Here is a 23,148-nt window from a genome sequence, read left to right on the forward strand (position 1 = left end):
CGGCTAAAGCTTTTCAAGTCAACCAAAGTCAGAGTAAAAGAGGCAGGAGTAACAGAGAACTGGGCAGAGTCGGGGTTCAGCATTAAGGTGTGTTAAAAGTGTGAGAATATTATGCAAGCCTTTCTGCACACAGGGAGTTCACAAAGGCTTGTTTTGATGATAATAAATCAGAACAGTACCAGGAAGTTATTCAGTCTCCCTGCAGCAGGTTCTGAAAGTTTTGTATATGTACACAGTTTGTGGATTGAAATGTGTGACTCATGGTGCATTTTATAGGGTGCAGCATGTGGATCAGATCTTATAAATTCAGTAAAATTCTCCATTGCTCCTGTGCAGTCAGCATAATATAAAGCCACAAAGAAATCTGATGTCATGCCCAAGAACTGACACCTCGTCTCCAAAAAAATATTACGTCGGAGTCAGCAAAGCCTCGTTTTATAGAATTTTATATAGTTCCGCAGTAGAAACAGTGTTGTTTTAAATCGACTTTTTAGCAATAACTGGCATAAATCCAAGTCCACTATTGAATCCAGTACAGAAATATTAAATCAGAATACAAATCTTTGTCACTTTAGCCATGAAAAAGGAAACATTTGAATATAAAAATATTTCTACAAAGACATACAAGCTACAATTGTCCCGCAATTGCAGTAAATAAACATAAGAGAAAAAAAATCATAACTCTTAACAATAGTTCATTTTACTTATTAAATCAATGTCTTAGCATGAAGTTTTCATCTGGGTTATTTTGACGAAAGCTGACTAATCACTGGATGTCTTATTCTTTAATGGATCCCCATTAGCTTCCACAGGGTGGTCACTAGTCTTCCTGGGGTCCTCACTGAAAGCTTTCAGTAGCATACAGTGTGTTCAATTCCTTTTGAAGGCACCTGGGATAACAGCAGTTAAGGCAAATGTTAGTTACATAGAATGCAATATTAAACTGAATGACCTCTGCTTTAAAGATGTTATACATGTCCAACAAGAAGAACTTTCACCTCCAATAATTCATACTAAAAGTCCTGCATACCAGCCTCAATACACGATCTAACTATTTCTTCTCAGTAGGGCTAAATGGACTCTTGAACTGTTAATAACTTGACCTAAACCAGCAACAAACTTACCATTCGTTGCCTTTTCGACTCATATCTGAACCACAGTCTTGAGGTGTTTGAAACACCAGCACTTTACAGAGTCCATTCTACCCTGTGATAGTTCCCAATGACAATAAATCACCTCATCATTCTGCATGGCATCATATTTGATCAAAGACTTCTATCTGCATCCATATGCCAATAAACAGGGTTGATTCTGTTTCCATTCAGACATTCTCAAATCTATCTACAAAACAAACATCTACGTACAAGCACCACAAGAATACCACAAAACGCAACTACAGTTTAGGATCATGTGCAGCAAGCTGTTACATTCTCCTCTACTATTCAACTTGAAGGCAATTTCCATTGTGCATGATGGCAGGGATGCAGAGGTTAAGGTTAGGCACCTTCCTGTACAGAAAGTGGAAGATCTGTGTCTGAGGCCGGCTGTGGAGCTCGGCTTTGATTCGTTGAGGGTGTGTGTCCGGGGCGAGCTGCTGGCTCGTGTCCTCAGTGACCAGAAACAGTGCGTAGTTCTCAGGGTCGGGAATCTTGAATTTGTAAGCGCAGAGTGAGCAGACCTCCTCTGTGGTTGTGTATGGGTGGACGAGCAGGGTTTTGGCGGTGCAGCCGGTGTCCACTTCCTGCAGAGCCACACGGAGATAATTCTGCAGAGAGGAACAAAAAGACGTGTGTTGACCTTTGGCAGTACAGACAGAAATAGATATTACTGATAAGGCAAGCAGGCAGGCGGAAAAAACACATGCAGCGATAGCCATAGAAAGACATCACATGCAGTTGTTAAATGTGCCACTAGAGGGAACTTTGTACCGGAATATAAAACCACAGATCCAGATCCATATGCTGTGATGTTAGTACAAACTGCAGATATATTCCCTTCCGCTGATGAGGGCCACAACACAGCACCTTTCATGCACCTTTCCAATACTGTGTGCAAAGTTTGGAGGTATTTGGAATTGGTACAACTTAGACTCACTGCCTGGATGTTCAAGGTGGGTTCAGGTCAGGCGTGATACCTGAAAGTCGTCCACAGACGGCACTGAACGCTGGGCAGTGCGTCGGCGGTGCCACTGGTGCAGAGTGTTCCTGGCTTCAGAGCTCAGCACCCGGGCTGCCTGCTCCTCCTGGAAGTTCTTGATGAGGGCCATGGCTCCGTAGGCACTAGTCAGGTAGTAGCCCCCTGGGGGGTAGAAGGAGAGAAAGATGTGTGAGGATGGATGGAGAACAAGAATCAAAACCGAACTGACAGTGAAACACATCAGGGCTAGTTATCTAGAAATGAAACTAGATGACGTTGCATAGACTCATGTCAAAAGTGTAAAACACTTCCTCAATGGTAATGGAAATTAATCAGAAGAAGGATTGGTCATTTTCAAAGCATACACATCACATTTGAGCAATTCTACAACGAGCTTCTGAGCCAGACAGGTCGACGCTCATAAGAACATATTTCATTCTGGGAGGGTTCAGCCTCATTTTTCCTCTGAACCTGTTCCAGTCCATTCAAATCAAACACCGACTGGAATTTCCTACTAATGTCCTCAGGACTTTCCTTCCTATGCGTCCATTTCTCAAGCACTCTGGCTGCAGTGATTAGGAACATTCCAAAGAGCTTTAGGCTGAATTCTGACCAGCAGAATGTCTGTGATGCAGCTACTTAGTCACAGAGTAGTTTGTGTGTAAGTACTCAGTAAATTCCCAAAAGAAATGAAAGGCACTGTAAATGTCTCCACTTGTTCAACAGACCTCAATTATCTATAAAATGTCCAAAATTCAACTTATGTTTCATCTTTCTGGCTTAAACTTTCTTTTCAAAAATTAAACAGGGGCAGCACAAAGCAACAACACTGTCATTTTCTAAAGTTGATATAGCGAACATGTTAGCAAACAGCGGCTTATTTACACATCACGCAGACATAGAGCAACATTCATTTGAGTCGTGTTGGTGGCCACTTCTTGATTGTAGGTTCAACATTCACCCTCCTTTTAGCTGTTTTGGTCTCCTCCAACTCCTGAGGTATACACCTGGCTCTTTAGCCGCTGTATTCTATATTCACCAACTAGTACCTGACTAGCTGCTGTCTGGCTTTTGTTTGGTGCGGATCTATAGGAGCCACTTTAAGAAGCAACAGGAAGCATATGGTGTGTGGTGCCTCCGTATACCTTACATTATTTAGTTTTGATTGCTACAGCAACCAAATACCGCTCAGGAAAAAGGGAAGGGGGGCAGACTTCTAATACATGACCCCCCCCACCACTGATCTCTAATGATATGAATAATTTCCCACCATTCAACTGGAGCAGTGCCTTCCGTTCATAAACTGTTAAGTGCTTCCTCCTGGGCAGACCCTCCGTTGACCATGATACGCACATTAACCTCACACCATACTGTAATGTGCCTGACCTCACGAGGGAAATATCCAACATTATCTAAGTTGAAGTGGAGGTAAATCGACAGCTCAGCAGCCTCTGCCACAAAGCTTCTCCACAAGCTAAAAGGACAGTTTGTGGGTTTTCCCTTTGTGCTTAGCAGGGTTGAAACTTACTGTAAGCTTTTTAAGGAACAGTTCAACATTTTGGGAAATACTCTTATTCACAGTCTTTCTGAGAGTGAGAAGAGAAGATCAACGTCAATCTCATGCCTGTGTGTAAATTGTGAAGCTAGCATGTGGTTAGCCTAGCCTAGCATGGAGACCAGAAACAGATAGCCTGGCTCTGTGTTTAATGCGTGCAGAACAGAAATGTAAAAGCTTGAGGCAGAGCGACATGCTGCACTCTATGTTGCACTGTTTAATAATAGTTACAGCAGGTATCTCATCATAAAATCTTTTAAAAGCTTTTTAATGTACAGGTTGTTGATTTAATCTTTAACTTTATCGAGAGGCTAGCTGTTTGACTGCAGCTCCATGCGCAGACAGGAGACGGGTGAGGGCCAAATTGTGTGACACTGTCTTCAGTTCTTTTTTTTTTTTTCAACTACGTTACATACCAAGAAAAGTCCTGGCTCACTGCCATGGGGTGAATTATCAGGACCTACCCTCTCCTTGCAGAAGAGATGGGTCCAGCAGCTCCATCATATACTGGATCTCTGTGTCCAGCTGAGGCATGTCACACTGAGCCACGACATAAGTCAGCATGGGCAGGAAGTCATCGGCGCCGTACATCCTTCCTGGAAGGAACCAGACAGAGCAGAGGGGCTGGTAGGTGTGGTGGTCACACAGGTCAGACAGAAAGAGCAAAGACGGGACTGTGTGGAAAACAGCTGACGTCACACTAAAGCTACGGCACATGTAAAATGAGTTTTAATCACAGGTGTTCTGTTATATGTCCATCTAACACTTGTCCATACCTGAGTTATCCTGCATGATGGTGTAAATGAGTTTACACACACGCAGCAGCACTGACACCTTTTTCTCAGGGGAGTACATCTTTCTCATGTTTAGGAACTTGTGGCAGATTTTCTCAATCGCCACGGGGTCAGGAGGCACAGCTCCATCCACCCCAAGCTCCTGGGGATTCTTGGCCTTCGCCAGGGCCAGGTTCTCCCTCAGCTGCTGCCAAGCTCCGCTGCTCACCTGTAACCACAACAGACCGAGTTTAAGGTGAGGTTCATTTACCCAGTCAACCAGGTCAGAGCCTGAGGAAATCATTAATACTGTGTCTTCATCTTTAATGACTCTAATCTCCTCTTTTAGGGATGTGATTTGTTTTTTTGTTTGATTATTCATAGGGAGTCTGTTCAGCTTCCAAAAATTATGATTGGAAACAGTATGTCAGTTTTCTTCTGTAGTGCACAATGTCTCATATGTTTCGAATAAAGTAATCCTTTATTCCGCTCTCTTACCTGGAAGTCATGTAAAGCCGCCTCGATCACACTCTTCAGAGGCTTTAGGACACACTTGTGCATGGCCTTCTCTAGCACCTGGTCTATAGACGATGACAGCAACGCACACACACAAGCATGCACGCACACACACACATAGACGCACACACAGACAGACCACAGGTAAATTAGACATTTTTGATTGTTAAAGTACATTGACAGATGAAGAAATCCTGAATTCAAGCCAACAAATGGGTCACTCATTAGACACTGTGTAAGACCAATGACAGACAATGACACATCACATTGAAATCGCTCTGTCAGCTGTAAGTGTTACAAGAATAAACTCTACAATGCTACCCTACAATTGCTGTAAAAGGAGGTGAAACACTTTGGAAAGCACTCAGTTTGATCATCTACACAATCAACTACACAAAAAAATATTTTTCTTACTGTCAATAAATCCCATGAAATCAGCAAAACCAACAACGTGTTACAGCAACTATTAATATTTTCTGACTTCCTCAAGACCTTTCCTACCTGCTACAGACATCATCCTTTGAAACAGGGTCACATACACAATGGTTACATTTTATTAAAAAAGATGATTATTTGGCTCAAACAGCAGCAAACCATCCTGCCAAAGGACACCAGCAGTGGCCTCTGAGTTTCCTGTGTGCATTTATCCTGCACTGTTTCTTCAATGGCAAACGTAAAGTAAGAACCAAATTCATACAGCACATGTAGAACTGAGTAACCTCAAAGTTTGGCATTGCAAGAACTAAAAGTCAGGTTGTACCAGACGGATTACATATTTGCTATTTGAAGAGTTAATTAGTGGCAGATTTACTGGAGTCTGAGCTTGAGTCTGACCTTGATGAATCTAACCTGGAAGTGGATCCAACATGGAAGTCCCCTAAAAAGTTGCACTCGGACCTCTACAGTAGTTCCTTCTGTAGCTCATCTACATACATAGACTTCAAATATCTTCCTGCCCACCTCAACTATGTACAGAATGCTGCATTTACACAATTGTGTCTTATTGTTCACAGTCAGTACTGACTATTCATGCACATGCATCTCCAGTCTCCAGGCAGTATTTATGCCATGCTTATGCAATGAACACTGAACAAAATGCACGCTTTTCAACTTGCGTAAACAAGTAAGCATGCAGACACAAGAATCCTGCTCTTATGGAGAAATGTTTTGCCTTTATGGTGAGTCAGAGGAACGTCAGAGGAGCACAGGGTGAATATGCTCCACTTAACATGACAGCACCAGCCTCCACGCTGTGTCTGAGAGCCAAGCGTACAAGTCCTGTGGGTGGCTTGAGGTGAGGGCTTGGCAGTCCTTTATTCCACACTGCTAAGGCAAATAAATCTGAATCATGAACAAGGGGAGGCCTGAGGTGTTTACAGAGGCTGGATAAGTCTGTCAGATCCTCCTGTGTACACAAGGAGGGGTACAAAAGGCTATTAAGGATACACAACTAGACACACTGTAATATGGACATGTATGCACACACACACACACACACACACACACACACACACACACACACACACACACACACACACACACACACACACACACACACATTTTCAGACTGTGGACTTCCTGATTCTCTCCAGAAAGGCTTGTTTCCTTTGTATATTGAGCAATGTTTGTTATTGGGCTTTATCTAGACTACAGCCTGTTCAAAGGCTTCCCTCCACTGCAATAAACTGCAGGAAAGTCTGTGATAAACAGTATACACAAACACACACAACACTATACACTTCAGCAAGCGCATTCACTAAAAACTTTAGATAAAGCCAAACTAATGTTCATGAACGCAAACTTAAAATTTATGCAGGTTTCTGGTGTACGACCCAGAAATGAAGCCTTTCCTCTCCACTGACGTCCTCCCTCTGTCAGTTACTGTCCAGTCATGACCCAACGTTACGCATGTGTTGACAGTAATACACCCACGCAACATCCAATAGCTGACCATTCCTCCTCTTAACCTCGAAATTTAAGTATCATAGTCAGAACAAATGCTCAAAGAGTTTGGACTTCTAGCTCCTCTTTTACAACAAACACAAAATATTTAGAGTAGAGAATATTATTCCAAAGATGTCAGACTTTGAGTCGTAACGTAACCACACACAAACACACTAAAAGGGACCACAGACAGCGGAACTCCACTTCTCCTTTCTTAAACACATTATGTGTGACTGCAGTATGACGTCAGCAGGACTGCACACTCCAGTCCGGAGCTCTCAGTTTTGTTTTGATTTCCCCAGAAAAATGAGTAGCTGTGATTTTGACACACCTTCTTCAACATCTACACAACTATTTCACAAGTCAGTGTGTCATGATTGTTTCTCTGCAACAGCTCAGAATTCCTGCTCAGATGAAACTCTAACACTCCATGCTTATTTCCACGGTCGCTGTATAAAAACATGTCTTCATGTCTTCAGTTCCCCTCTCCAAAGGGAACATTTGTGAGCGTGAGACGCTTTTTGTGTGTGTCTGTGGTCTGTCAGCACTACCAGAATGGGTCACTTCTCTGTCGCTCAACAAGGCTTTGCTGTTGTTTGTTGTTTACAATGAACAAGGGATGTGAGATGAGTGCAAAGATATAATTACATATTCATGCAAATACTCGAGTCCAGAATAATCCGATTGGAATGAAACGTCCCTTTGATAGAGCTGCTCAAGCCTGCAAACTTTATTCTTACAGTCATCATGACATCAGTGGGTATGAATTTCAGTACTGATACAACAACAACACACTTTTTTGATACTTTGCTGTTCTACAAAACCCCCTTCTCATCTTAGTAAAGAAGTCAAAGTGTTCAAATGTTAAATGCTGTCTAGAAAGAAGCAGCTGTATTGGAATAGACTACAACTCGACGTATTTCACATTTCATTTGATGCCGCAGTACTTGACAGTCTTAAAATATAATGAAATCAAATTGCCGCCTTTCAAAATGAGCCTCAACTCCAGTATGTGCTAAAGGCCATGAACAGAAGCCAAGAATAACTCACTGGGGCACAGCACATTGCATTTCTGCAACTCAGCACCAGTAATGAGACTGATATGGAAAACTTGAACTGGTATGTCTGATTCCCAAGACAATGGTGGACCTGGCCTCTCACTGAACATTGCGAATGAATGAAGTCATTTTGAAATCCTTTTCTGAAGCAGTTCTAAAGAGGTTTTACTTCTCAAATTAAAAACTGGAAGGAAAACATGCAGAGAACTGAATGTTGTCAGCAATAGGAAATGACTAAAACATCACACATGTGCCTACGCATGCACAAGCAGATGTGACACAAAGTCAAGACACACAATCCCACCACGCAAGAAACTTCAACCTTCAACTTCATGGGTTTAAAAAAGCAATCTTCTCAGCTGACTTACCGATCTGGTCCTCAGGTATGAGTGACTCTATAGGGGGGTCCAGCTCAGAGCTCTGGCGCAGGTAAGCCTTCATCTGTGTCATAAACTGCCTGATAGTCTGCAGAAAATCCATCCCTGATGTGTGACAGCCTCGGTTCTCCTGGACAAAGCTGATGTAGTCCTGGACCAGGGAGCCAAAATACGAGCTTTTGTCCCTGGACAGCTCTGCAATCCTTTTCACCGCCCGTCTCTCTGGGGTCATGAGGGAGCTGAGCATGCCGCTCACCTTGCGGAAGCGTCCCTTCAGGGCCCTGGGCAGGATAAAAGAGCCACCACTCAGGCTCACGCCAACCCTTCGCCGCCGTGCCTTTAAGGATGGACGGAGGCGCATTTCTAGGTCCGTCTCCAGGCTGACACCATAGTCTTCTTCTTCGTCTTCTTCCCCATCCTCGTCATCTTCACTGCTGTCCTCCACTGGATCTTGATGATTAAGGTGTCGGGACGGGCTAGGGGCCAGGCCCAGGGAGAATCCCGGAGACTGTGAATATTCCAGTGAGTCGGAGGAAGAAGTGGACATGCTCATGTCACTGAGTCGCTGGCATCCCCTCTCATTCGGGCTGGATGGACTCCCAGCGTTATTCTCCAGTAGTACATCAGCAGGGACAGCAGGTGGAGGCTGGCAGGGTGGAAGCTTGGCACGGGACAGAGCCTTCGCGATGGTATCATCATCCAGGGCGATGTGGCAGCGGTGAGCTTCCAGATCAGGCTTCTTAGGTCTTGGAGGTGGTGCGCTGGAAGGCACAGGGATTGGTGAGCTGGCAGTTTTGGACGGGCTGCTGTTCTTGGCACCCATTGGTGGTCGGGCGGGTGCCGGGCGCCTACTAGAGGACTGTTGATGCTTTGGAGAAACAGCAACAGCCTCTGGCATGCTCTTGGGTCTCGTGGTAGCTGCTGGAGGTCCAGGTGGAGGTGGGGCAGGGCGCCTGCGTGGCATTGAGCGTGGTGGAGGGGGGCGAGGGGGAGGGGGCCGTGATTTGCCGTTCAGTTTGATCTTGTCCACGTGTTGCTCGTTACCTTGACTGCTGTTTAATGGCTTCACTGACGTTTTCCCCGCATTCTCTAGGTTGCTGTCAGACCTGACAGCACATGAAGGTGTATCGTCCTCACAGTGGTGGTGGTGGTGATGATGAGTCTGGAGAAACAGGGGGTTAAGGAAGCACAGAGGACCGCTGGAATGTCTTCCCTCCAGATGAAAGGAAGGTGGAGGAGCGTGGGAGCGTAGGGTCGGGGGTGCACTGTCACAGTGAGCCCCGGCGTGTCTCTGCTGTGACCCCTCAACTTCCCTGTTCCTGTTAGTTCGCTGGGGGCTGAGGGTACGGCTCAGAGGACGACGGGGACATGGAGAGGTGCGACGCTGACCACACAGGGCAGAGTCCCAGAAGCCTGTAATACACAGACACAGACACACTCAGAGGCAAACATTAACTAACATTAAGCCAAACACACACTTCTCCTTTGGACAACTCAAGGTTACCAGAAAGGCAATATCCTCAGACCCCAACTGGGATCAGAGTCTTCAAACTAGAAGATCAGTTAAAGACGTAAAAAAACAAAGACAGCATTCACAGCTATTTCTCACCAACAGATCAGATGTTTCCTCACAGTTTTCTCTTAGCGTGTCTTTCTGTTCTCTATGTCTTTAGCCTTGCTGGTGGGAGAAGGGTGCTGAGCTCTGCCCTGTGTCTCTTTGCTCTGAATCACTGCTGCTTGCCGACACAACAAGAGGCAGAAAGAGGGAGTCGCCCATGCTAATCACAGAGTGGGAGGGCACTAAACACGCCACACAGCAAACAGTTCCAGTTCCTCCACTCCCTCTTCCTGCTCTGTGTGCCTCGTACTTTTACATGCAGTATTTCCCTGTAGCTCCCCCAGATTTAGGACCTGTTAAAAGTTGCCTGACTGCATTTATATGATTTTCCTCTCTTCTATTCTCTATATTGACAGAGCAAGTGTGGAGGATGTGCTCCCACTGATGTTCCTGTGTGCCTTTCCTCTGAATCACCGCATTGTTTTCAGCTGTGTGGCAACACAGTTCTCTTGCTAACACACTCAGCTTAATAACCACTTGAAAGATTCTACAGGATCTAAGTAGGATTATGGAGTCAGAACACGATGATTTAACCAAACTGAAAAGAACAGGCAACAAAGCATACTACTTCACAATGTTTATGCAGTGACTGCAGCATGAGCCCTGAGAAGACTGCTCCTGCGGCTAAAAATGGAAACATTAACTCTTGCATTCCAGGGGCAGTAAAGACGAAGGGTCCAGCTGGTAGAGCAGTTTCATCTGTCTTAGAATATCTCAGTGTCTGGAGACTGAGAATTGGTGTTGTTCTTATTGCTCCATGTGAGCAATGACCACCTGACACTGTGGAGTCTAGTTACAGAGCAAGACTGCAGCCCACTCCAAACAGCAATACTATCCATCCTCAATGTAGGATAGGCTGATGGAAAGATGAGTGCTGTTCATTCATGTTAATATTTATCTATGATAATCAAGAGAAAAAGAACACACCAAAAATTCTCAAATAAAAGCTGGTTCATTCAGATAAAGGCTGAGTCTGAAATAATAAATCCACTGAAAAAAACAGTTAAACATGTCGATAAATTGATTAAACTAGCCTATCTAGCATAGCAGCACTCTCCACGGCCTCTGGGGAGGCAAATCGTTTGCAAAGTCACTGCAATATTCAAATGTCTCTGAGGCTGTTTGTAGCATGTGTTTGTGTTTCACATGCGTGTGCCCAGATTCCACAACACAGAATGCTGTCTGCCATTTGTCTTTTAATAGAAGCTTTCCAGCGGAGAAGGGGAGTTTCCCTTAATGGCTGTACCAGTTAGCTAAGAAAAACTCAAGCTGGCTCACACTTAAAGGAAAGATCAAACTCTCTCCTTCACATTACATTTGAGAATGTCAATTGAAAAGGCCTTGCAGTGCAGGCTTATGCCCACCTCCATTCACAGGAATTCATGCCAAATACAAGAGCAGCAGTTCACGCTTGGAAGTACTCATGACACGTTAGCACTCATACTTGCAAGCCTTGTGTGTTTTCATACATATCTGAATGTGGTGTGATGGTATGTGTGTGTGTGTTTGGACAGCACACGGCCTACTGTAGCTTTCCACTCGCCACTCCCTTCTCACCCACACTGAGCACTGAGCTATGTCACAGGCTTCTACTGTAGGAAGCTGACTCATTGCAGTTTCACAGCAGCTGAGCCTAGAATAACTTGACAGAGATGAAGTGGCTAAACCTTCTGCGAGACAAGACCTGAATGGTCAGCACGGACTGACGAAGAAAAATAACTTAAACCTGTGCACTCCAATACTGGCTGTTTTGTCTCCATTTGCTTGCTTATTTGACAGACAGCTATTTGTTTCAGTTCATGCAGGCGCAGCATGCAAACCAACTTATGTTGAACATTTGCTATGCTTTGTCATACACTGTCATATTTTCTTAATGTCAGATTCTGTCCTAGTTGTGCAGTGACATCATTACTAAGATTCTGACCAGAGATGGTTTTCCCTGATGTGTTGAAGGTCACTCTGACATTTGCAAGCTGGAGTCCACTGATTCTTGAGCTACACAATGTTGTGGCAGAATCAAACCCAGATAACAAATAATCAAACATGGACCTCATGAAATTGATTGCTTCCTTTAATTACAAGTCCTAACTGTCCAGTTTGAGTTCCTCTGAACGCACCATGAATTTTCCCCAAAACAGTCCCTGCTTCCAGTTCTATCAGCAGCAACATACTCCATCCATCCATTTTCTATACCGCCTATCCCTTTCGGGGTTGCGGGGGGGCTGGAGCCTATCCCAGCTGTCAACGGGCGAGAGGCGGGGTACACCCTGAGCCGGTTGCCAGCCGATCGCAGGGCAATACACAAGACAAACAACCATTCATACTCACACTCACACCTAGGGGCAATTTTAGAGTCACCAATCAACCTAATGAGCATGTTTCTGGTCTGTGGGAGGAAGCTGGAGTGCCCGGGGAAACCCACGCATGCACAGGAAGAACATGCAAACTTCACACAGAAAGGCCCCGCCCAGGGATCGAACCGGCGACCTTCTTGCTGTGAGGCACGCACACTACCTGCTGCACCACTGTGCCGCAGGACAACATATTGTCAAGTATATTATTACATTTCTTTCTGAGAGTTGAAATGAGAATATAAATATCACTCTTATTTTTCTCTGTTAATGTTTCTCCAATGGAGTTGGGAGGCAAATAGCCTAAAACCAAAAACTAAGTAAACGAGAGACATTTTAATTAACGAGCTTTAAAGGAGCATTTTTAAAGCATTCAAAACTAGGCTAGCTGTTTCCCCCTGCCTCTAGTCTTTATGCTAAGCTAGGCTAATTGCTAGCCTTGCACTTAAAACACAGTCTAAGCAGCATCAAGCTTCTTATCTGATGATCTTCTCCAAAAAAAATGATGAACCAGTCCTTAAAGTTTGACAAATGAAACCACTGAAAGCAATGATTACCCTTGTCAAACAAATTCCAAGTCTCTCGTTTTTTACTGGTGTGAAATGAATGTATACTAATCACAACAAAGACCTAAAATCTCTAGAATGCTTTGACAAATACTTAACAGTATAATTGATTTGTAGTTAAACTTGTGAAACCAGCAGCGTGGTCGTTTTCGCTGTGTGTTAATACAGATTTTCAAAAAAGTGAAGAAATAAAGGAAGCTACCTGCTCCAAGCTGAGCCACCTCCTCCAGTTCTTTCTGAGTCTTAGCAGATGCAATGGCTTCTGGGAGTTTGAGTGTGAAAGGCAGCACATCCCTAAGGGAAAGGTGAAAAGGCAACAAACATGACAGAGAATGAATACAAGAAAAACAATATATGAGAAGATGAAAACATGAAGCAAGGGAGGACCTGCGGTAATCACGTGAAGTTGCCTGAGAGAGTTGTGATACTTAAACTGCTGTTACCTGTGTACCTTTAACATACTTGTGTCAACTAAGACTTAGCGAAACGGCCTCATTAATACTGCTCAATATTCAGTACTTTAAGGTCAGGGTTATAATACACATTGTCCTCATTTGACAGTGATATCCCTGAGCAAAAGTGATGATGCCATATGTTTGGTTGGCAAAGCAAAGCCTGAACACAGGCATACAGAGAAGTGAAAATACTTTGAACCAGCATCATGATAAACATGCTGACACACCCATTGTTCTCATTACAAAGCCAAGCAGATGTACATTTAGAGATATGCAATATATACATGTTGGGATTTAGAGAGTAAATCTAGGAGGCCTGTCTGATGAGCAGTCATCTCTCTCGTCCAGTCTTGTACTGCTTGCAGCGCAAATTCCCTCTATTTCCTGTGTCTGTTGTTTTAACTCCTACGTCTGTCTATGGCTCCAGAGCTGGCACAAGCTAAAACAAGAAGTGAGAGCCTTGGGCACTGAGAGCTGACTGCTTACTCAACAAACATTATTTTCATCCATGGAGTTTCCATCCTCGAAATACCCAGTCATCACAGAGCACAACACGGAGAGGCTGGGGATGTGATGGATGGATGGACGGACAGAAAAACAAGCGTTAGTTGTTTACCTGCTAATACAGTAGAAAGCAACCAGGCGAAACAGATCTGCAAAGCTGATCCCAGATCCCTCAAGAGAAAAGGCTGAAAACAAATGAGATATTTACAGAGTGAATGACAATCAGATGTACTTGCATACAGTGCATTTGCATTAGGAACCTTTGTTTTGGTCATTCCACAAATCATTGCTCTGTCCTTCCCTGTAGTTTATGTATGTGTATATATGTGTATCTAGATACACATAGATAGATAGATAGATAGATAGATAGATAGATAGATAGATAGATAGATAGATAGATAGATAGATAGATAGATAGATAGATAGATAGATAGATAGACTTATTATTTTCATTTCATTAGAGACAACTACTGGGGGTAGCTGTGGCACTGCTAAAAGTGAAGCAGGTTGCCACCGCTGGAGGTTGCATCTGGGAAGGGACCATATCACAGCTGAGTCTCAGCAGGCCTGACCACCTTTGTTTTGGTTTTTAGCCATGTTAGCAGCGTAGCTCTAGGGACGGCAGTGTAGGCTGACTGGTCCATCACTCTCGTCAAGACTAAAAACACTAATAGAATATTAATGCAAATACTAGATGGACTGCTGAGACATCTTTTACAGACACTGATGGTCTTCAGAAGATTAATCCAAAGTGCCTCTTTTTGCACATCAGCACGTCTCAACAAATATTGGATAGACTGCAATGAAATCTGGTACAACATACAAGGATCCCAGAAACGATCTCCTGACTTTTTATCTGACCAGCAGGTCAGAGTCTTCAATTAACCAACATCTGCCAACATCTGTATCGTTTGGCACAACAGATATTCACGGCGATGTGGCCTTTTAACAATTCAGAATTATGCCATTGAAAGGATTGTCATGAAATCTGGTACAGACACGAGGACCTTAGTGCAATCCTCTCTTCAGCCAACACGCTGCTTGTTCCTACAACTGCTCTTTACTGTACAGTAACTCTGCACCTGGCTAATCTGAGACTTTCAGGCTCTCTGATATGTGTTTACAACACTGTCTTTCAGCTGTTCTACATACAGTACCACTTACCCTTCCAAATGTAATATTTAGGCCTAGTTTTAAAAAAAGAACATGTGCATGTTAATGCCCTTGTGCATGTTAATGAGCATTGTAACTTAAAAAGGACTGTTTTTGTTCATGCGAAAGGGTAGCTTAATGCAGCAGTCTGTGCGGTATGAGAGGCCAACCGGAGAGCAGCTGACCCACATCTAAAGGCCAAAACAGGCCCAAGGCCCTCCCCTCCTCCCATGTGTGCTGTCATTTCAGGAGGGAAAATCCACAGCTGGTATGTCATCACACTTTGGCACTATCACAGCTCCGTGACAAATTCCAGCGCCTCAATTTACTACTAGTTACTGTAAGATTAAAAGCACAGTTACAAATTAAATTACAATTATGTTTCAGTCTAATAAGATCACAGTAAAATATGAAACATTTACTTTACATTTTCAATGAAATGCAGCTGTTTTATTAACTAAAGTCACTCATACACACTGCTAGCTACAGTGTTCCCTGTTCCATGTCTCTCTTGAGGGATTGCAAGCAAGCACATGACCAAATGTTGTGCAAGTAACAGTTGGCTACAAAAGTTTACTGAAGGCAAAAGCATCATCAGCAAAGCTGTCCTACTCGGAGAGAAGTCAAAGGAAAGGGAATGTGTCACTGCAGCCACGTCACATGCAGACCAACACTGTTACTGTATACCAGCAATTCAGTGGAACACACAGCACCAAACTGATAGTCAGAGTCTAAAACAACCCAACGTGATTTTGAGCCTCACAGTGACACACTTACAGTCACACGACTGGGCCAAACTGATGTCCTCGGACCAAACTCTCATTTCTCATTTGTGTATGGGTTTATTTTTGTACGTGTGTCGGTGTGGAGGCGGACAGGAAATGATACCTCTGACGCACTGTGGCTGCAGAGGTGGTTGTGGCTCAGCAAGACATAATCAGAGGACCAAAACAAACTGAAAGACCACAATTTGAGTCCTCTGGTCCATGAGCCATTACAACTGCTTCTTCTTCTCCTTTTCAAGGAGAGTAACTAAACGTTTACATACTGAACAATTCATAAGTATTGAACGATTTGGACAGCGTGTAGCAAATGACAAAGACTGACATATCTTTTAGATCATCTAAAAGTCCATTTGGTATTATTATCTGTGATTTCCCTCATTCCAAAAAAGTTGTGACGCCATGAAACATGAATAAAACAGACTGTGATAACTTGCTAATCCTAAGTGTGATTTTCTCACTGGAAAACAGCACAAAGACAATAAATTTAATGTTTGACTCATCAACTTCTTTGATTTTTGTAAAGATATTCTGAATTTGATGCAGCAACATGTTTCAAACACGTTGGGTCAGGAGCAACTAAAGACTGAGAAAGATGTGGAATGCTCCAAAAACACCTGTTTGGAACATTCCACAGGTAAACAGGCTCATTGGTAACAGGTGATAGCATCATGATTGGCTATGAAAGGCTGGAAAGGCTCAGTTGTTCACAAGCAAGGATGGAGCGAGGTTCACCACTTTGTGAACACATGATTGTAGAAAGCATGTTACTACATCTGCGATCGACTGGCGACCTTTTCAGGGTGTACCCCGCCTCTCGCCCGTTGACGGCTGGGATAGGCTCCAGCACCCCCCGCAACCCCGAAAGGGATAGGCGGTATAGAAAATGGAGGGATGGATGTTACTACATGGACTCAGGAACACAATGATTGCATTCTGATTTAAAATGTTTAACACAGCGTCCCAACTTCTTTGTTATCAGGGTTAATAATGTTAAGATTTGACAATATCTAAATCATCTTATCCTGCTGTAGATAATCCACTAATCCAGAACTCATGGCACAGGCAGGGAAACATGTTACTTACTGTACTGGCTCTCTCTGACCGGAAAGTGGCTGATGGGAGTTCCTGACTGGTCGTCCTTGAGACGCACAGACAGAACCTTTCTCTGCAGTGCAGCTGACTTCCTCACCAGGAACACCTGCACCACGGAATCAGCAGTCATGAAATATAATACAATCTAAGATAATATTCCCGTTAGCATTGCATTCCAGGATGGACTCCCTCACCCCTGGTGGCTGTTTGAGCAATATATGGCTGGCCTCCTCTTCACTGACTGCCAGCAGCAGCCACACGGGGTGGGTCTGAGTCAGCCTGTCCAACACGCTCATCCTCCTCCGTAAGGAATCATACCCAGAATCCCTTTCTTCCCCGACCCCACCACAGCCGGGGGACTGCAGGTACACACCGCTCACTTCACTCTCCAGCCTGGCAGAGAGACAGACAGTGAAATGCTTTTGCCATCTGCTGGTGAAAATGAAATCAATGTATAGCAGCATGAACAGACACTGCTGAAGGAAATCACATTGAAAAGAATGCAAAACAATGCAGATCAAGCGGATGACAACACATGACCTGTCTCATCAAGATGATATGTGAGGCATTATCAGAGATTAAGTAACAACATTAGTCAGGTTGATCAAGATGACAGGAAAAGGTTAGAAAAAACTCTCACCCTTGTAGGTCCATGGGCTCCTTGTCTACTGTTGGAGCGGTTTGGACCATCTCCTTCTTCAGCTCCCCAATCTCCAACGCAAATGTGTCGATCAGCTGGAAGAAGACACAATGAGAGGCTTTGACCGTTGAGGGAACCGCAGAAGAAGCAGAAGAGGAGGGGGAACAGCGGTAAACGAAACCGACAGCATTGCTCAAACGTCAATTAGAAAGAAGAAAGTGAGACTGGAGGACTGGACGGAGGGGCTGCACTGGTCATGTCTCGAACAAAGGGCAGGGAAATGGTTAGTCACAGTTCCTGTGTGTGGACATCATTTCCTACAGGCAGGAAACACGGAGGGAAAGCATTGTCAAAAAATGACCCACATCAACATCCACAGTGAGTGGAAACATTCATCGTGCTGCAGAGAAGCACACAGAACAGCTTTCAGTGCGCCCAACTGAAGGTTCAGCCCAGACAACAAACAACCAATAAGTCAATGATTGGTAATGACTGGACATGTATTAACAACAGCGTAGGACTGTGTCTGTACTGTGTTTAGTGTTAACCCACAACTATGTGTGGATCCTGTGATGACACAGACATGGGATGTGTTTCACAATCTGACAGCAGCCTCACTAAGCATGCCGAAAAGCCGTGACACGTTTCTTTTTTTAGGACAAAAGGAGAAGCACATGCATGGATGTAGTGCAGACAAAATCAACACGGCATGAGCCGAATTTTTCAGCGTAGACTTGTTTACATTTATTAAAGTATGGCATTTGAGCAATTAGCAGTTCCTGTTTGCAGTGTACCCATGGACACAGAGACAGGCATTACTGGGTGGCTTTGATACTGAGGAGAGCTTAAAAACATGGCGATTCTCAGCCAAGTTCTGGAGTCATAAGGGAGGTTGTTTTTCTATGACTTCTAAGTGGATTTATAGACGTTAATTTGGAGTTGATGACGTCCTCGGGAAGCATAAGTCACACTGAATCTAAAAATGTGTGCATCGTGTGTGTGTGTGTGTGTGTGTGTGTTCAGATTTGACTGATTTATTTTTGACATAAATTGTAGCCATCTGGGTGAGTACCTTAATTATATTATAATTTATTAGGATCTGTGTGTCACAGCCTTTGCTGCAGCTGGAGCTGCAGACCAACAACAACAACTAAACATTGCTTTTAGAACCCCAGCATGCACCTGTCTGTTTCACCTCACCCAGCATCTTTACCTCACCTCTCTCCCTCTCCACCCCTCCGTCAACTCTTGAGCTTGAAAACGTCTGGTCTCCAGTAATGAGGGATATGAGAATTCACTGTGGCAGAATTTATTGCTAAATCAGCATAATTATATCCATTAACCCCCAGAAGGACTCCTTAAAAATGGTTGAAAAAATGCTCTGATGCATAAAGACGGCAACTAACTGCTTTCATGTTGTTGTCTTTCTTTCACCCTTTTCCTCATTCCTTCATTCCACAGTTTAGAGCACCCTGAGGGATTCAGAGCCTCCTCAAACACGTCTGAGTAAATGTTGAAATCTGGATGCTTTACACTGAAGATCTAGGTCAAACAGTGCAAACAACATGGCTTCCTAAGGCTTAATTACGCATTATATTCTTGCATCTGACCACAGAGCACAACATAATGAAGACCAGAAATGTGAGGCAATCAAGGCAAAGTATGTCAGTGCAAACAGTACATGGAAAATCTATGTCATATTATCAGCATTGCTGTGATGTGGTTAACTCCACCCATGTAGTGCAAAAAAATATACACAAATACCACCTTTAATGAAGAGTTTCTGCTTCCATTACACATTTCAACCTGCAGGTGGCATCATTTTCCAAACTTTCCTCCACCAGCTGGGCTCCAGGCCAGACCACAGTCACCACAGGACCCTCTAATTCCCCCCTCGCAGGACTAAGTGGAGCCAGCTCTGTTAAAGCCACAGTCTCTCCTGGCTTTGTGTCAGGTCAACACTCTATCATACAACATGAGTCAACAAGATAGCTCCAGAGTTACTGGAGCACTGAAAGCTGTACAGTTCAGACACAGACTGGGATGCCCATTGTGAGACCAGGTGAAGACAGGGATGGTTACTAGAGTCTCGACAACTGACCAGCAGTGAAGAGCCAGAGCCAGCCAAAGCTTCATTTTTCTCGTCAAAAGCAACGAGGAACCTAAAACCAGATGGGACAGACTAAGTATCTGTTTAAACTAGTGCTGCTAGACGATGGTTGCATCCTAAAGAGGGAAATATTTGGAAAATTCTGTCCTGTCAGCCCTCTCTACAATAACAAAGAAGGATCCTACAAGCTGCTGACAGAGATAAGTTTCTGGATTACAAAATGCTGATTTATACCAAAAGCTTTTTATGCAGGGAACTGAAATCCAAGCAGCTAGAGTTCCATGAGTCAATTTAGTGATAAAAGCAAGGTTGGATTATCAAACAGGCATACCTGGCAACTGCTACAGCCAACCCCAGGTTCACTGTGTGTCAACGTGTTTGGAATAATATGATTAACTGAACATTAGTCTGAGAGGACGCATGATGAAACCACAACCAACACCCAACGATGGTCCTGCTTTACTACCTTGCTTCTTACTTATCTTTAGGCCCTGCTCTGCACAAGTGTCCTTGTGTCAAAATCTAATTTGTCAGTGCCTAATGCTATCATGCTACACGACAGGATGTGCTACTGGCACACTCTCATGAGCTTATATACTGTATGTGAGGTGTGAGATGGATTATTTCATGATCTATTTTTTCATTATCTGAACAGCATACTGTGCAGAGGATTGTCCTGCATTTGGATGTCTCGAAAGGTCAGCTGATGCTTCAGGCTGGTATGTGCTGCTACAAACATCTGAGTAGAGACAGTGAATGTGTCACATCTATGCACTTTCCTTATTTTACCACCGCATCTCTCTAGCACTTTAAAGCTCACGTGAAGAGGATGGCAACTGGCTCCATCCACTAACTGACTCACAAAAAAGGAGGATTTAGTCATGTTGTTGACGGGCACAGCACACTGTATTCACCCTTCAATATAGTGTTACAGATAGATGACAGTGTCACAGCAGGGCCTCAGTTCCAGCACAGGGACACTGCACACAGGGAGTGGAACCCAGCTGCTCATTTTAGCCTCAGAGCCCCACGAAGGGTTATTAATCCAGCCATGGAAAGAAGCAGAAAGATAGTTATTACTCTCTGTTAAGAGACAGGCATTGAATTATATGAATGAAAAGGGGGAACAGGTCCAGAGGAGGAGACATGGGAAATTCCTGAGCTATGAAATGAAGGTCAGTGAACACGAGAGTTGCTGAGTGACTGGCTCTGGGCAGAGCGCCTTGTCAAGCTCTAACAGCGGCGCCCATGCAGGAATTATTTCACACTGATGACATTGAGAGGAAAATGACCAATATTCACGAAAACAGTCAACACCAAAAGTCTGTGATTAACTTTTATGAACCTCAACAACTTCATTCATCCGGTTTGTTCGCACTCTTTATTGATCTCATTCCCCCTGCTCAACATATGGCTGCACAGTTAGCAGAGAGGCACAGCTCAGACACAGCTCAGTGTGTGTGTGTGTGTGTGTGTGTGTGTGTGTGTGTGTGCGTGCATAGAGGTAAGTGATTCTCTGCATGGGCTGCTGTTAAAGCCATGGATGGAGTCAATGGGAAACTATGTGTTTGGTTTTGACACACACACACACACACACACACACACACACACACACACACACACACACACACACACACACACACACACACACACACACACACACACACGTGTGAGTGTTTTCACAGGGTGAGTGAGGATGGAAAAAACTGCAAAGGAAATTAAAAGCCAGACAACTTTCAGTGTTTGTTTCTTCGTTCATTGTTGATTCAGGTCTAAATGAAGCTCTTTTATTAGCTTCGAAAGTGGCTTTCATTTCTTCATCTGTAACACACTGTGTGAACTAAGTTGCAGCCAGGTGAAAGTTAAACACTTGCAGTGAGACACAGAGTACAGCGGGAGCTCTTGTCCTCTGCATGACAAAGAACAGGCCCATAGCTGCTCTACAAACATACTGTAATTTATACGTACCACAGTATATTATTTACTTTGTGCTGTATAAACCAGTTTAGTGATGAGGGAGAGATAAACAGAAGATGAGGTCAGGCTTCCAGTTAAGGATGCAACATGTGTTGTGCAAAAATGTTGTGTTTGGACTTTTCAATAGCTCTAATGGCAGTAATAAAATGATGTGATGTCACGCCAGTATTATCCTTAAGTAAGACTGGTGGCATTGTGAAACTTACAGGAGTTTACAGGTCAAAGGTCAGAGTGTCAGTCCAACTTACAGAAATTCAGCGCGTTGCTCAAGGACACTTCAGCAGGGCGGACACTTACCAGCATAGAGGGGTGAAACTCCAGATGCAGAACAGTCTACACAGTCCACATCTACATGTTTTATCACTAAGCTGCCATACAGACCAGCAGTGACCAGAGCGCACACACTGTAAGGCACATACACACAGTCTATGGTGCGCATGTGTTATTTGGCTGGCAGGACTTGAACGATAACGAAAGGCTGACTCAGGCAGCAGCAGCAGAGGGGAAACAGATTTAGCTCATTATTTCACCAGAAATAGACCAGGAATAAAGCAACAGAGTGTTTTAATAAAACAAGAATATGTAATCTGAGACCGCCTGAAAAAAAAAAGTGCTGTGGTAAGCGTTATTTTGATGCACAAGCAATGGCTGTTGAGCAACAGGGATGAGAATATGTGTGTGTGTGTGTGTGTGTGTGTGTGTGTGTGTGTGTGTGTGTGTGTGTGTGTGTGTGTGTGAGATGTGAGTGATAGTGGAAGAGAAAGAAGAGGCAAGAGATGGAAAGAGGGAAGGGGCAGAGAGAGAGAGAGAGAGAGAGAGAGAGAGAGAGAATGAGTTTTATTTCGCCCGTGAATGTGTTTGTCAGGCTGCCAACGAATGCAGCTGCCATTCCAGCACTCCTTCAATATATGGCAGAAAGAGGAGGAAAACTGTTGAAAGACAACTCCACTTTTATGTTTCATCAATCAGCACTCTATCACAGTTCCTGAAAAAAGAAGAAGAGCCGTGCTCAGTCAGAACTAATAAGGTGGGAATTTGAAACGACAGGACAAAACTGTCCCTCAGCGCATGAATCCATAAATTCTCTCATGAATGCATAAGAAACGTTCCTAAGAGACACAGAGCTCATTTTTGTAATTTAAGGTTCTGTAGAGTAATATCAGAAACATTTTATGAGAATAATGTTTGTTTCAGCAAACAACAGCTGATCAAAGCTATACGTCAGCACAAAGGCAGAGATTAACTACTGAAGCGCTGAGAAAAATGAAGGTGCTGTGTGTCGTCAACCAGTTATTCATGTTAGAAAAGTGATGATGTCACAGGACCAGAATGAAGCTAATCAATCAGTCTGCTCAGTGCTGACAGTGTGCAGGGGCTGATATGATTATACTGACATTAATCCAAAATGAATGGATATGTACATGTAAATGTGACGTGACGCTGGATTAACCAGGCTGAGTCATATCTCTGCAGTCAGAGGTTCAGATTACAGTCAGGTGACTCAGCAGGCCACAACGACCAGCACAGGCAGGTTCACCA

The 23,148-nt window shown here is 43.9% G+C and overlaps 1 protein-coding gene across 2 annotated transcripts in view; it reads right to left on the minus strand.

Annotated features, from left to right (window-relative positions):
• Nucleotides 1-420: 420 nt before the first annotated feature.
• LOC139347135 (ras and Rab interactor 2-like) overlaps nucleotides 421-23,148 on the minus strand; it is a 32,256-nt gene continuing 9,528 nt past the window's right edge. Inside the window, exons 3-13 of one of the 2 annotated variants that reach the window (XM_070986605.1) lie at nucleotides 17,523-17,617; nucleotides 17,077-17,275; nucleotides 16,874-16,988; nucleotides 13,966-14,038; nucleotides 13,097-13,188; nucleotides 8,351-9,772; nucleotides 4,963-5,045; nucleotides 4,468-4,693; nucleotides 4,156-4,287; nucleotides 2,135-2,298; nucleotides 421-1,765 (exon numbers count right to left, since the gene is read on the minus strand). In XM_070986605.1, coding sequence (XP_070842706.1) covers nucleotides 1,439-1,765; nucleotides 2,135-2,298; nucleotides 4,156-4,287; nucleotides 4,468-4,693; nucleotides 4,963-5,045; nucleotides 8,351-9,772; nucleotides 13,097-13,188; nucleotides 13,966-14,038; nucleotides 16,874-16,988; nucleotides 17,077-17,275; nucleotides 17,523-17,617 — 2,928 coding nt within the window. In that variant the 3' untranslated portion in view covers nucleotides 421-1,438. Of the gene's footprint in view, nucleotides 1,766-2,094; nucleotides 2,299-4,155; nucleotides 4,288-4,467; nucleotides 4,694-4,962; nucleotides 5,046-8,350; nucleotides 9,773-13,096; nucleotides 13,189-13,965; nucleotides 14,039-16,873; nucleotides 16,989-17,076; nucleotides 17,276-17,522; nucleotides 17,618-23,148 lie in introns of both variants that reach the window. The other variant, XM_070986614.1, reaches the window with a different exon arrangement.

This window comes from Chaetodon trifascialis, chromosome 2 (genome assembly GCF_039877785.1).
Source record: "Chaetodon trifascialis isolate fChaTrf1 chromosome 2, fChaTrf1.hap1, whole genome shotgun sequence".
NCBI classification, from domain to species: domain Eukaryota; kingdom Metazoa; phylum Chordata; class Actinopteri; order Chaetodontiformes; family Chaetodontidae; genus Chaetodon; species Chaetodon trifascialis.